General features: G+C 48.9%; 1 protein-coding gene across 1 annotated transcript in view; it reads left to right on the top strand.

Moving 5' to 3' along the window:
• The window catches only part of FEZ1 (fasciculation and elongation protein zeta 1), a 40,107-nt gene extending 29,021 nt beyond the window's left edge, over positions 1-11,086 (top strand). The window contains exons 6-10 of the mRNA XM_007106616.2: positions 1,773-2,044; positions 3,033-3,113; positions 4,548-4,623; positions 8,260-8,325; positions 10,732-11,086. Of these exons, the coding sequence (XP_007106678.1) occupies positions 1,773-2,044; positions 3,033-3,113; positions 4,548-4,623; positions 8,260-8,325; positions 10,732-10,748 (512 nt within the window). The 3' untranslated portion in view covers positions 10,749-11,086. The remainder of the gene's footprint in view (positions 1-1,772; positions 2,045-3,032; positions 3,114-4,547; positions 4,624-8,259; positions 8,326-10,731) is intronic.
• The last annotated feature ends 2,233 nt before the right edge of the window (positions 11,087-13,319 follow it).

The raw sequence follows: 13,319 nt of genomic DNA on the forward strand, positions 1-13,319 counted from the left end.
TGTAGTTTTGATTTGCATTTCTCTAATGATTAGTGATGTTGAGCATCTTTTCATGTGTTTGTTAAGCCTCTTATTTTTAATGCATATTTGCCCCTGTGCCACATTCAAGTCTTAAGGGGTGGAGTCAAAATTTGAAACTAGGCAGGTTAACTGCAGAGTCCACACTCTTAATCTGTGTATCATATTAACTCTCTGACACAGGTTTGTGGTAATTATGATCCTACAAAGAAAGAGGTGGATGAAGCATGAAATTAAAAGATGTAACAGCAGTGGCAGAACTGAGTATAAAATTCATCCATCTGCAGGGATAGTGGTAACCAGGCAGCCGGATGGGACACGTTCCCTGGGAGTGGAGCCGAATGGGGGTGACGGGACTTATAAACGATGGGGAGGGAAGGCGGGCTGGTCAGGGTATAAAGGTCCAAGCATGGACTAGAATAGTGGTGAAAATAGAGGCGTGATCTGAAGAACTGCACCCTCTAAGTAAAACCCTGTGGCTCTGAAGAGCAGAGGCAGGGCGATGGCTGCAGAAGGAATCCGCTGGGAGGGATGGAGTGGATTTGGCCCTGGTGCTGCATTCACAGCCACTCCAATCAGGCCATTCTCCGGCACACAAAGGTCCCACACATAGAACTGCTCGGCAAAAGACTCGGGGAAACGGCTGAAATGCAGAGTGAAATGGCAAAAACAGAAGGAGGAGGACAGCTCCAAAGAGCGAAATTAGAGGGGAAGGTTGAACTAAGTCAGCAAATACCCCGGCAGAGCAGGAGCTGAAAGGGAAAGGAAAATGGATTCTGATGTAGAAACAAAAGATGCCACTAGGAAGGGGCACATTCAAAAATATGCTCCCGAATCTACTTTAGGTGAAGAAGTCTTAGGGGACAAGAGTTTAAAATAAAGTGATCAGGCTTCCCTGGTGGCGCAGTGGTTGCGCGTCCGCCTGCCGATGCAGGGGAGCCGTGTTCGCGCCCCGGTCCGGGAGGATCCCACATGCCGCGGAGCGGCTGGGCCCGTGAGCCATGGCCGCTGAGCCTGCGCGTCCGGAGCCTGTGCTCCGCAACGGGAGAGGCCACAACAGAGGGAGGTCCGCATACCACAAAACAAACAAACAAAGTGATCTGTGTCCTGTCTTCCCAGGTTCCCTTTCCTTTTCTCTGACAGTAGCAGACAACTCGGTACCAAGAAGCCAGACTTCATTTTTCTGTACATGTTGCCCATCTTTACATGTTTCATGTATTTTTGGGCACGTGCACTGCGACACAGGACAGTAGGTGTAAAGAAGGCCTCAGATCGCTCTGCTTATTTTGCTGTCGGCTGTGTCTTGATCAGGTTTTGGGGATAAACACCACCTCTCTATTGCTCGTCAGCACGGATGCCAAACCCCTGCGTCATGTGTTTTCCCCCCAATTCTTGACCCATTTCACATGAGGAATATTACAGAGACAGAGGAAAAATAGGGAGATGGAACAAGGGATCAAAAACCACACGTCTGCCCACACACGTTTTTGTGGACAGAGTCCACGGAGTCCACAGTCCTTGGGGGCTGTTTTTCCTCCCTCCTTGGTTTCCCCGAGATGATGTTCTCCTCCGCAGTCGATGACTGGCTCTCCCTGCTGGCACGCCCCGAAATTGTGAAGGTCTGTCGTGGCCCTTTGAGGAACTGTGTGGGGCGGGGGGTCTCCTCCAGACCTGTCAGGCGGCTAGGACCCCGGGAGCCTCTCCAGTGGGCTGGGCTCGATGCAGTGACCCTGCAGGATGGTCTTCCCCTGCAGGACTGAGGCACATGTCTGGGTCTGAGCTGACAGAGCTGCTGGACCAGGTGGAGGGCGCCATCCGAGACTTCTCAGAGGAGCTGGTGCAGCAGCTGGCCCGCCGAGACGAGCTGGAGTTCGAGAAGGAAGTGAAGAACTCCTTCATCACGGTGCTCATCGAGGTACAGAAGAAGCAGAAAGAGCAGCGAGAACTGATGAAGAAGAGGCGGAAAGAGAAAGGGCTGAGCTTGCAGAGCGGCCGGATAGAGAAGGGAAGCCAGATGCCTCTCAAGGTAAGAGGACAGCCCGGCTCGAGGACCAAGTGCACCCACGCCTCCGAGCTCCCCGTTGCAGGCCCCGGGAGCAGCCCTGCCGTGGCCCCAGACAGACCTGTCCTAAGCCGTGACAGTGAGCAGGACACCCTGGCAGACAGCAGAGCCACGGGAGGGAGAAGAGCCCAGCCGTGTCCTCTGCTCCCCTAGAGGACGCCCGTTCTAACCGGAGGAGACAGGACGTAACACTGGAAAATAAGTGACTATGGCGTGTGCTCTCTTAGGCTAGATCTTAAAGAGTGGGGTGAAAGCATTTAGGATTGAAAGGAGTTGTGCCCTGGGACAAGCCTGCTACCAGCACAGCTTATGGTCCTGACTCATCTCTTTAGGATGTCCATAGGGTGTTTCAGGATGGAACGTTATGACGCCTTGTTATATTGACCAGATTCTTCTAACCAGTGACTCTCCATCAGGGAAGCTCAGCAGAATCAGCTGAGGCGCTTTTTCAGAATACCTTTTCCTGGGCTCTCTCGCAGACCTACTGAATTGGGCCCAGGCATATGCACTTTGGAAAAAGCTTTCCAGATGAGGACAGTCGTTTTACACCTGCCCTTCCCAATGGCTGGGCATTTTGTTTTCTTCCCTGAGACATTTTCATCCTCATCTGTCCAAGTTTCCCGCTGCTGCTTTCTTTTTCTGTTTACACAATGGAGGCTGAAATGAGGAAAGCCAGGAGTGCAGAGGGGGGTCTCGTTGCCCGAGGCACTTACTCAGATAAGAGTCTTTGAGACTCTGCTATTTCTTTTTGCAAAGCTCAGGCTGAAATTTTGGCCTGTCTCTTAGCCCAGGTCTTACCTTTGCTTTCTAGTCGCAGAATTGGGGCCCGGATCTGGGACAGTATGGAAGCTGACGGGTCCAGGTAGCTTAGGGAGGACACAGGCGTCCCTGGGGCGATGGATATGAGCAGGAAGCACTTGCCCTTCTGAGTCTCGTTCTCCCCCCTCCCCAGCGCTTCAGCATGGAAGGCATCTCCAACATCCTGCAGAGCGGCATCCGCCAGACTTTTGGCCCCTCAGGAACTGACAAGCAGGTACAAACCCATCTCCCTGCTCCCAGCTTCCTTCCCAGATTCTTGCAGCTTGGTCTCCCCAACAGAGCAGGGGATGGTGATTCACTAGAATTATCCCCGCACTGGGGCAGGTTGCAGGGGGAAATGTCCTAACAGTTTCTTCCATTCTAAGGAGGAACAAAAAGTGTCTTTTTAAAGGCACAGTTTTTTGAGCTTTAATATTAGAGGGCCTGGGTAAAACTTAAAACTCAACACTACTTGTAGACCTATGAGTTCAGTTGTTTTCAGAACAAAATGCATTAAAGGGGAATCCACTTCATGAAAGATCCCATGCAAGAGCTTCATTACCTCTGCCACACTGGGCCACCAGGTGAGCCAATGCCACCAAGGCTGCCTCTTCACTTCAGCTGCCCTATTGACTGTAACCGTGCTGCGGGGTCTCCTGTTTAGCTCCCTTTTAGCTCAATCGCTTCTCACCTGAGAAGTGGCTTTGCATTTCTGGCTCTCAGGTGCCTGCCATGTACTATAGGCTCTGTTGCTTAGGGCAGTACAGAGATGAGTAAAAGCTGGTCCTGCCCTCGTGCAATGCGTAGTCTAACAGAGAAGGCCCGTTTGTCAGTAGACACCTTTGAGATTGTGCACAAAAACTGTGTCTGTTTTAGACGTATTTGTAGCTGAATCCTAAGTGTTAGAATTCTGGAACTACAGCCTGGGAAGAGATTTTAGGAACATCTAACTCACTCCCCTGAGTTCACAGCAGTGAGAACTAAGGCCCAGAGAGATTAGGCGTTTCCCCAAGGCCACGCTGCTAGTGGCAGGGCCAGGACTGAAACACAGGCCTCCTGGTCTAGAGCTCTTCTCACTCACGACCCCAGGCTCCCTCAGAACCTTCCAGGTCTCTCTGGCCGGTGTTCTTTGATATCCCACTGGACCCTAAGATGATTTTGTTGTAGGAGCACCTCATCTCCAGCAGAGGGAGCAAACCCAACATCCCAGACCCAGGGCGGGGTTGAGGTTTTCTCACCAGTCATTTTGACAGAAGAGAAACCATTCATTCTCAAGTTGCACTGCAGAAGATAAGAAAATATCACCGCACCCCCCACCCCCCGCCCCTTAGAATGTTGTCTGCTTTCAGCCTGGAGGAGAAAAAGCTCACCAGGATTCCTAAACGATCAAAATTTTCTAGTGTCAGAAGAATATATCTGTTGGAGTGGAGGGACATTTTTCCTGGCTAATATGGCAAAGTCTTACTTTTAAAGAGACATTTTCCAAAAATGGGGAAAAAGTCCTGAAACGATGGCGCGCACATCATCATGGGTGTTGTCGAGAACGTCAAATTTGATGGAGCGTGTTTTTTAGAGAAAAGCCCAATCCCCATGCAAGCTGTCAACCGTATCTCAGCGCCCGGGGGCCGGGCTTCTGTCTCACATGCTGCACACCCTGCTTGTCTTCTAGTACCTGAACACGGTCATCCCTTACGAGAAGAAGGCCTCGCCCCCGTCGGTGGAAGATCTCCAGATGCTGACAAACAGTGAGTTGTTCCTCCCATTCGCAGCGAGACCAGGGGCTCATTTCTCTCCCTCCCACCCTGTGAGTTGCACCCGTGGTATCTCAGTCCGGAGGTGTCCCCAGAGCAGTTTCTATGGGTCAAAAGGTGCTTCACACCGTTGCATCACGTCCCCGGCGCGCGGTACAATTAAAGAGTTCTGCAGCGACACCCAGAGCTGCCTCGTCTTTTCCCGGTTCCTGTAAGGGAAGAGACTTGCCAGAGAAGAGGAGCTGGTGGAAGAGGCTGGAGTGGTGGCAGGGTAGTAGTGGTGTGCAGGGGCTCTCTGTGGTTCATCCACAGCTCTCAAGGCTGTGTACTCTCTGCCTTGCCCTTTCTCTCTTCTGCAGCTTGAGGTTGCCTCGTGTTCCTAAAGCAGGGAGCTCCTTCTAAGGGACTGGCTGTATTTAGTGAGAAGCAAGGTTTCTTGGGTGGGGTAAGGCTGATTAGAGAGAATAGAGTCTGGTTTTCCTTCCAGGCAATGACTGCTTCCTCTCTTCCACTCTGACTCTAGTGTCGAGTAATATTAAGAAACGTTGAGCTATGGGAGAAAACAGCCTGTGATAAAGAGCCTTTTGCAGGCAAAATCTCTTTATAGACATCAAACACTACAACCCCCAAAGGGCTGGGGGGCACGTGGTGTCAGCCCTCAGTGTCAGCCTGATTCGTTTAGGAAGAGAAAAATCTTAGGCTGAGATGTGGGGACGGGCTCAGTGAATCACGAGACCGTCCATCTCCCTGGCAACCGTGCACTGCATTGAGTGACACACTAAGCGGGCGACGCAGCCCATTGCTGTGCTGCTGCCTCGGTGGGAATGGACCCCTGCGGGGCTATTTGACACCCTAGGGAATGGGAAGAGGCGCTTCAGCTGTTTGGCTGAGGAAGATAGATACCTCCTGGGCCCAGTGCTAAAGGTGCCCAAACGGTTTCATTTTTATCATTTTGGAGAACTAAAGCAGGTTCTGGTAAATGGAAATCTTGCCTACATCAATAGATACTGCGGCCTTGAGAATCTGGAATTTTAAATTCAAAGTGCATCCGCTTCCTCTAAACTCATTTGGAGCGCCTTTATTTGCATACATATGCACAAAGATTTTTTTTTTTAACGGAAGCAGATAGAAACGAGCTGACATTTATAGGTGTTTGTATTTTCACAAGCAGTAAGCATTTGGAAAATAATTTGGACAAATTATGAAGGTTGATATATGTAGAGTACTCTATCGTGCTCTTTATTTTTTTTCTATCATGCTCTTTTTTAAAAAAGGAAGAGCTATACATTTATTACAGATACCTATTCAGGAATTCAGTGTGAAATCCTTTCATTTTAATTAAGAAACACTGGGTTTGTTTACACATTTCAAGCTCATTTAAAAAATTAGAGCTAGAGTATATCCATCATTTAGAATACTTTGGAAACATAGAAATGTGAACCAAAGAAGATAAGTAACTTCTTGTCCCCTTCACTGTGGTTACTGTATGGTGTTTTTCAGCCATAGTATTTTATGCCTTTTCCAAATGGTTGGGATTATACCGGCTATAAAATTTCACATCATGATTTCAGTCACATCAGTTAACATTTGGCTAACATCCTTTTTATGGCTCTCTCTTCCGTCATATGGACATACGACATTCCAATATTTTATCCCTTTAAAAAAAAAACCGCCAACTTTCCTGAATACCAATTCTCTTGTAGATCATGAAAGCTCTCTTTTTGGGCACATCCTTGTATGGGTTTGTGAATAACAACTCCTCTTTCCCCGACTCCTGAGTCAAGAATGTAGGCCAAAGACTGGCTCCAGGGACTGGGAAGTTTATATAAATTTTGGATTTTGGAGATCACCTTAGTCACATATTGACTGAGTGCAATTATTGCATTTTTACGCCTATCTTCTTTTTTTTGTTTTGTTTTGTTTTTGCGGTACGCGGGCCCCTCACTGTTGAGGCCTCTCCCGCTGCGGAGCACAGGCTCCGGACGCGCAGGCTCAGCGGCCGTGGCTCACGGGCCCAGCCGCTCCGCGGCATGTGGGATCCTCCCGGACCGGGGCACGAACCCGTGTCCCCTGCATCGGCAGGCGGACTCTCAACCACTGCGCCACCAGGGAAGCCCTACGCCTATCTTCTTGGTGGGCAGCATTTAGTCTGCCCATGCTCAGATGCAAAGTATTTTCAGCCTATTACATTGAAATGAATCCATGTCTAAAAATACGGAAGAAATAAAAGAAACCATTGCCTGGATGGCCTGAGGTCCAGTCTTTTTCTGGAGTTGGCCACGGACTCATACCACCATCAGGCTCTGTTCCTCACCCACTCCTGAGCTTTGGAGTCAAGTTCCATGACCCTGACTTGCAACTAGGCAAGGTAATCAATGGAAAACAGGACCTAGGAATGGACTGGGAGGTCCCTCCATTGTAATGGTTGCCTCCTGACCCCAGCTATCAGGGCCAGCTGATCTTCAGTGTTTTTTCCACTTGCCAAAAATAATACATGTTCATGGAAAAAAGCTGGACACCGTAGAGATATCACGTAGAAGGGAACATCCCCCAGGGTCTCACACTCCGAGGTATCTGCTTTTTATGGTTTCATGCACATTCTTCCAGATTTTTCTGTGAATATCAGCATTTATTATTTACTCATTTAAAATTAATACATAAAGTTCTGCAGCCTTCTTTCTTCATTCATAAGTATGTCTTGTATATACAGATGGCTCTCATTTCTCGTGAAGCTGTATGAGACTGCGTATATACCATATATACCATAGTTTACTTAAGGCATCTATTGATGAATAACTCTATTGTTGGATAACCCACCCCTGCCCTCACTTTTTGATAGTATAAGCAAGGTCCAGGTATTTTCTTGAAGGATTTTCTACAAAGCTGACTTCCACAACATGAATCATGAATATGAGAAGATGCTTCCTAGTTTAACAACAGAAAAATCTGTTTTAAAAACTTTTATAAAAAGCCTTTAGGCTTTAGTCACTTCCCTATTGTTTGCTTCATGTGTAGGTCATATCCTGTTTCAACAAGAAGTCTGTAAGCTCCTTGAGGGTCATTAATACTCTTGCATTTCCACAAATTCTAGCGCTGTACTAGGCATAGAGTAGAAAATATTTGTGAAATTAAATTCATTTGCTGTTAATAAACTGGAGGTGAGAACTTTGCTAATAATATCTGTTTATATGAATAGAATGTCTTTAAAGACAGATTTATCAGTGGTTCGGTGATGTGACAGCTGTTATTCTTAACATTTGGATTGCATCTGAAAGCTGATTCCTTTTTTAAATTGCTTTGTTTATTTTTACGATCATTAAAGATACATACTTAGGAGGTGATATGGAAATTATAGATGAGCACACACACAAAAAGTAAAGGATAAAAGAGAAGTCACCTCATCCCTAGGGCCACCCTGACTCTTTTGATGGATTTCCCACCAGCCCCCTCCCTGCCCCAGCAGGTTGAATGCTGACTCTTGCCAGAGGCTTCTAGACTTTGCTCAGTACTCAATGAATGTCTTGTTTCCTTGACTCCTTTCTCGCTCACTTTGAGTTGGTGGGTTGTCTGGCCCCAGAGGTGAGCTCTACGCCCTGATGCATCTTAGCTCCTTTCTCTCTCCTTCCTCAGTTCTCTTTGCCATGAAGGAGGATAATGAGAAGGTGCCCACTTTGCTGACGGACTACATTTTAAAAGGTAAGAGTGGCCCAGGCCTCTGGGAGCAGAAGCGTCCTCTAGGGCCCGTCCCCCAGGACTCCTGCTGTACATGTGGAACCCACACTGCCACCATCCCAGGGCACCCATGCCAGGCCAGATCGGGCAGGGCCAGGGAACTCAGTGGACAACTGTGAGGGGGCCCTCGCCTTTGGATGTTGCTAGGAGGCCTGAGGAGGAGATTCCATCATCCCCGTGTCACCAGAGTGACTCCACACAAAAAGCAGCCAAACCAACAAAAGACTTATTGTGAAAGTTCTCTGCGGCTTGGGCTATTTAGTTGGCAAAAACAAAGCCAGAGGATACCTTTAACAGTTTCAACTACTTGAAAGGCAGCAAACTAGAGTCATGATTAGCTACATCCTTTCATAACTTTTTTGTTTCATCTTTTATTATGGAAATTTTTAATATATATAAAAGTAGAGTGAATGGTATGATGAACTGCCATGGACTTAACATCCAGCTTTAACAATTATTAACTCCTGGCCAATCTAGTTTTCATTTATATCACTTGTCTCTTCCATGTTATTTTGAAGCAAATACCAACCATTATATATTTTTTTCATCCATGAATATTTCAGTGTACATTCCTAAAACATAACCACGATATCATGATCACAATTAGAAAAATAAAAAATGTAAAAATATCTTTGAGGGACTTCCCTGGCCGTCCAGTGGTTAAGATTCCACACTTCCACTGCAGGGGGCTCAGGTTCGATCCCTGGTCGAACTAAGATCCCGCAGGCCGCATGGCATGGCCAAAAAATAAATAAAAAGTATCTTTGATTACCCAACCAGTGTTCAGGTTTCCCTGATTTTCCTATAAAATTTTTTCAGGTTATTTGTTTGAATCAGGATCCAAAGAAGGTCCATACATTACAACTGCATAATGTATCTCTTAATCTCTTTTAATATATATAGGTTCCCCTTTCCCTCCTCTCTCTCATTCTTTGAATTTTATTTCTTAGAGAAACCAGGTTATTTGCCCCATAGCATTTCCTCATTCCGGCTTTTCCTTGGTAGTTGCGTCCTCACGGTTTCATTTAATATGTTCTTCAACCTTTTGTATTTCCTGTTGGCCAGTAGAGCTAGAGGACTGAGCACATTCAGATCGTCCACACCAGACCAGACCAGGCAGGGCCAGAGAACTCAGTGTACAATTAATTGTCCACAAAATTTTTGATAAGTTTTAGGTTATCAATGGTTGTAAACTTCCATTAAGAGACACCTATTACCTGGTTGTCTTTCTTTGGGGGATAGTAATATCTGTATTAATCTGCTCAGGCTGCTAAAACAGAAGACCACCAGGTGGCTTAAACAACAGAAACTTATTTTCTCACAGTTCTGGAGGGTAGAAGTCCAGGATCAAGGGGCCAGTAAAGTGGGTTTCTAGTGAGGGCTCTCTTCTTGGCTTGTAAACAGCTACCTTCTCACTATGTTCTCACACGGCCTTTCTTCTGTGTGTGTGAGGAGAGTGACAGAGCGCTCTGGTGCTTCTTACAAGGACACTAATCCCGGCAGATCAGAGCCCCACCCATGTGACTTCATTTAACCCTCCCTCCTTAGAGGCTCCATCTCCAAAGACAGCTGCACTGGGGGTTAGGGCTTCAACATGAATTCTTGGGGGGACACAAACATTGACTCTGTAACACTCTCCATCAATGGTCATTCACTGTCCAGATTCTTTTTTTCATTAGGTTTTGCTCCACAGGCACAACCTTGGGCGCAGCTTCCAAAGGCTTGTGGACCTCAGTTTAGAACCTCTGAGCTGTATTGTTTCCATAAGGCTCAGAAAGATTAATCTTAAATTTCTGCAGCATGAATTTAGGCTAAACATTGGGAAGAACTTCTGACTCTTAAAGGTTTTAAAAGAGCATCCCATTTCTCAAAGGAGGTGTGTAGAAATGGGTTCTATAAGTCTGGGAGCCCGAGAGCTAGACTTTACCCCTCACGATCCACTGAAATGTCAGTGAATTTATAAAACTAGTTAACATTTCCTGAGCACTTTCTATTTGCCTCTGAGCAACCCTGTGGGGTAGGCAGAGGCACAGTCTACTGTATACATGAAGAAATAAGCACAGGTAGGAGAAGTTATTTCCCAAAGGTCGTAGAATTAGTAACAGCCAGACCCAGGATGTGAACCCAAGCAGATGGGTAGCAGAGACCACGCAGTGAATCATTACACCTAACAACCGCCTATCCCTGGCTCTTCCTCCTTCTGGAAGGAAGACACGTGATCACCATCTTTCCCTGGTTCTAAGGGGGCAGTTCTCTGCTCAGGACGCTGGCGAGAGGCTGGCGTGACCGCTCTTGGCCACGGACACCCCGGGCTGGCAGGTCTGGCCACACACTTGCTTTGACATCCCTTCTCTCCTCTTCTCTTTCCAGTGCTCTGTCCTACCTAACCTTGCCCTTGGGAGCAGCCTTGCTGCGGAGGTCACTGAGCAAGAGTCATCCCACCGCAGGGACTGCATGACACCACGTAGCCTCCGCCGTGTATTTAAACGTGTATAGCTTAACCTGGATTAAACATGAGCAAATGCGCGGGGTCCTTTGCTGTTGGCTTCTAGTCCTAGTAACCATTGGATGCATGACCGAGGGGCAGGGCTGGTGACGTCACCTCCTCTCTGCCTGTGTCGGAGGGAGGTAGACGCTGTCGCCACTCATGGTGTAGTCTGGCTCCAGCCCTCAAAAACAGCTTCCACCCTAAGACTAATTTTGAAATAAACCTTCATTTAATTAATATTCTTCATGTGCTTTGGCGTGTGGTGTCCCTCGGCCCTCTGGTACAAACCTCCAGAGAAAGGATGTGTAGCTGCAACCACATGATGCTCGTGGCCCGTGGCAGCCAACATGGTGTTTAGGGCTGGGCCGGGGGGTGGTGCATGCCATGCCCTGTGGCGGGGCTGCAGTCGTCCAGACGGAAGGAGGAGGCCATCTGCAGATGCCTAAGATCTAGCTGCTTGACAGCTTTACAGGGAGCCGCACGCTGAGTTGGAGGAGCTACTGGTTGGAGAAGAGATTGTGAAGTTAGCGCATGGCAAGTCAAGCTCGGGGTTGGGGGGGAGCGGCTGGGCAGCTGTGGTGCCTCCTGTTGGGATGGCCGGGTTGACTCCTGGAGGCCCGGCTGCTGGAGGGCATCAGCTCCGCTGGGTTCTCCCAGCGTGGGGGTCCCGGCTGCTTTCCTGACTGCTCCCACCGACCCCTGGTATCCTCTGGCCATGCGTGCCCTCCTTGCCCTCCCTGCAGCCCTCGACTCCCATGTGCTGTCCCTGGCATTGGTGGCAGGCAGTTGCCAGCCTCTTTGGGCCAGCAGGTGAAAGCTGTCGTCGTATCCGGAGGGGGCTCGATTTCACCACAAGCTGAACTGTTTTGGCTTCCATCTTCTGGCTTGAATGATATTAACTCTGCAGATTCCCACAGTCCTGTCTTAAAACAAAACTTTTATCAAGTACTTGCTATGCACCTGCCACTAGCTTTATCACCTCTACAAATCATCTCCCATCTCAGCAGCCCTACGTAGGCAATAGCATTGCCCTGATAGAAGGATGTGGAGACCAAGAAGCAGAGATGCTCAAAGTGCTGGAGTCAGACTGGCACCTCGGCCTCTTATCCAGTTAGATCTCCACCCCCTCTTAGGAGTTTGGTGTTTGTGTACCACACAGAAAGCCGTGCTTCACCACGCTGGCAACTCCACAGAAGGCCACAGATCGACACAGGTGACAAGAGGAGGCATCCTTGTTGCCCTGCCTCTCACTTCCCGGGCCTCTGCTTTTCTAGGAGCGGTGCCGCAGAGCAGTAGCCGTCTTCCCTGGGGGTGAGGGGGGAAAGCTACCCCAGTGCCTGCAGCTCAAACTCGGGCATCTACACAGAGAAGGACTTCTGTGTGGACAGAGCCCCGGCCGCTACAGGAAGGTGGAAACACCACAGGGTACCCGTGCAAATCCTCAGGGGTCAGCATGTGGACCTAAGTACCAGAGCTTTGACAAAAAGGGGCACCTGCAGCTCTGCGTTCTTTGGTGCCACAGCCAAGGGGCAAGGGGCCACTGGCAGGGTGAGGTCCTTAGCACGATTCACACTTTGCCAGCTATGGCGGGGGTGGTGGGGGGGACAGCAGTGAATTCTCAAGAGCCTTCCTTCCTGCCTTGGATTTGTCAGATCTGGGTCAGCCACTCCTTTCCCCCAATTTATCCTGCCAGCAGGTGTCTGAAGCAGCAGAGACAAGCTAATCAAAGCTGCTGGCAGTTAAAAATAAACCTCAGGTGTCAAGGAGACGCTCCCTCTAGGAGGAGGTGAGTCTAGCAGAATGGAGGGTGGGACCAGCGGCTGCTGTTTCTCTCCTGTTGTCCACATCAGGAGCTGAGGGGGCAGTAAATCAATGTCTCGTGGTTTATGCGTCGCCCTTTCCTCTGTCCTTGCTACTCAACATGAGGGGCCCAGACCAGCAGCAGTGACAACGCATAGAAACTTGTTGGAAACGCAAAACTCAGGCCCAGCACCCAGCAACCCCCACCCCCCACCGCTGGAAGCTGCATTTTAACGAGATTTCCAGGCACTTGGCGTTTGTGTTACGTTTGGAGACGCTTTACTAAGCTTTCAGTAAGAAGCCGGAGCCCTGACTCTTGGAGACTGAACCCTCAGAAAGCAAGGATGGTGTGACTAACGGGCGACCTCACTGCCTTCCCCCACCCCTCTGCTCCTTATTCCTCAGGACTGTTGTCACGTCCAGCAAGAGTCCCGGGGCGGATGGACACTTCAAACTCCAGTCAGTCCCGAAGGCAAAGCTCAGGTCGACCTAGGGACTTGAGCTTGGCACTCAGCCAGGGCCACCGGGGAGCCAAGGCCTGCAGGGCCCCCTCCTGAGCAGGTAAGACTTAGTCCACCCAGCAGGCTGCTCTACTGAGGTGCATCCGCATCAATTAAAGGCCTTCATGTGGGTTTGCGAAACTTTATCTGATCCAGTCTTGGTGAGGAAG

This window comes from Physeter macrocephalus, chromosome 16, assembly GCF_002837175.3.
Source record: "Physeter macrocephalus isolate SW-GA chromosome 16, ASM283717v5, whole genome shotgun sequence".
Classification (NCBI taxonomy): Eukaryota; Metazoa; Chordata; class Mammalia; order Artiodactyla; family Physeteridae; genus Physeter; species Physeter macrocephalus.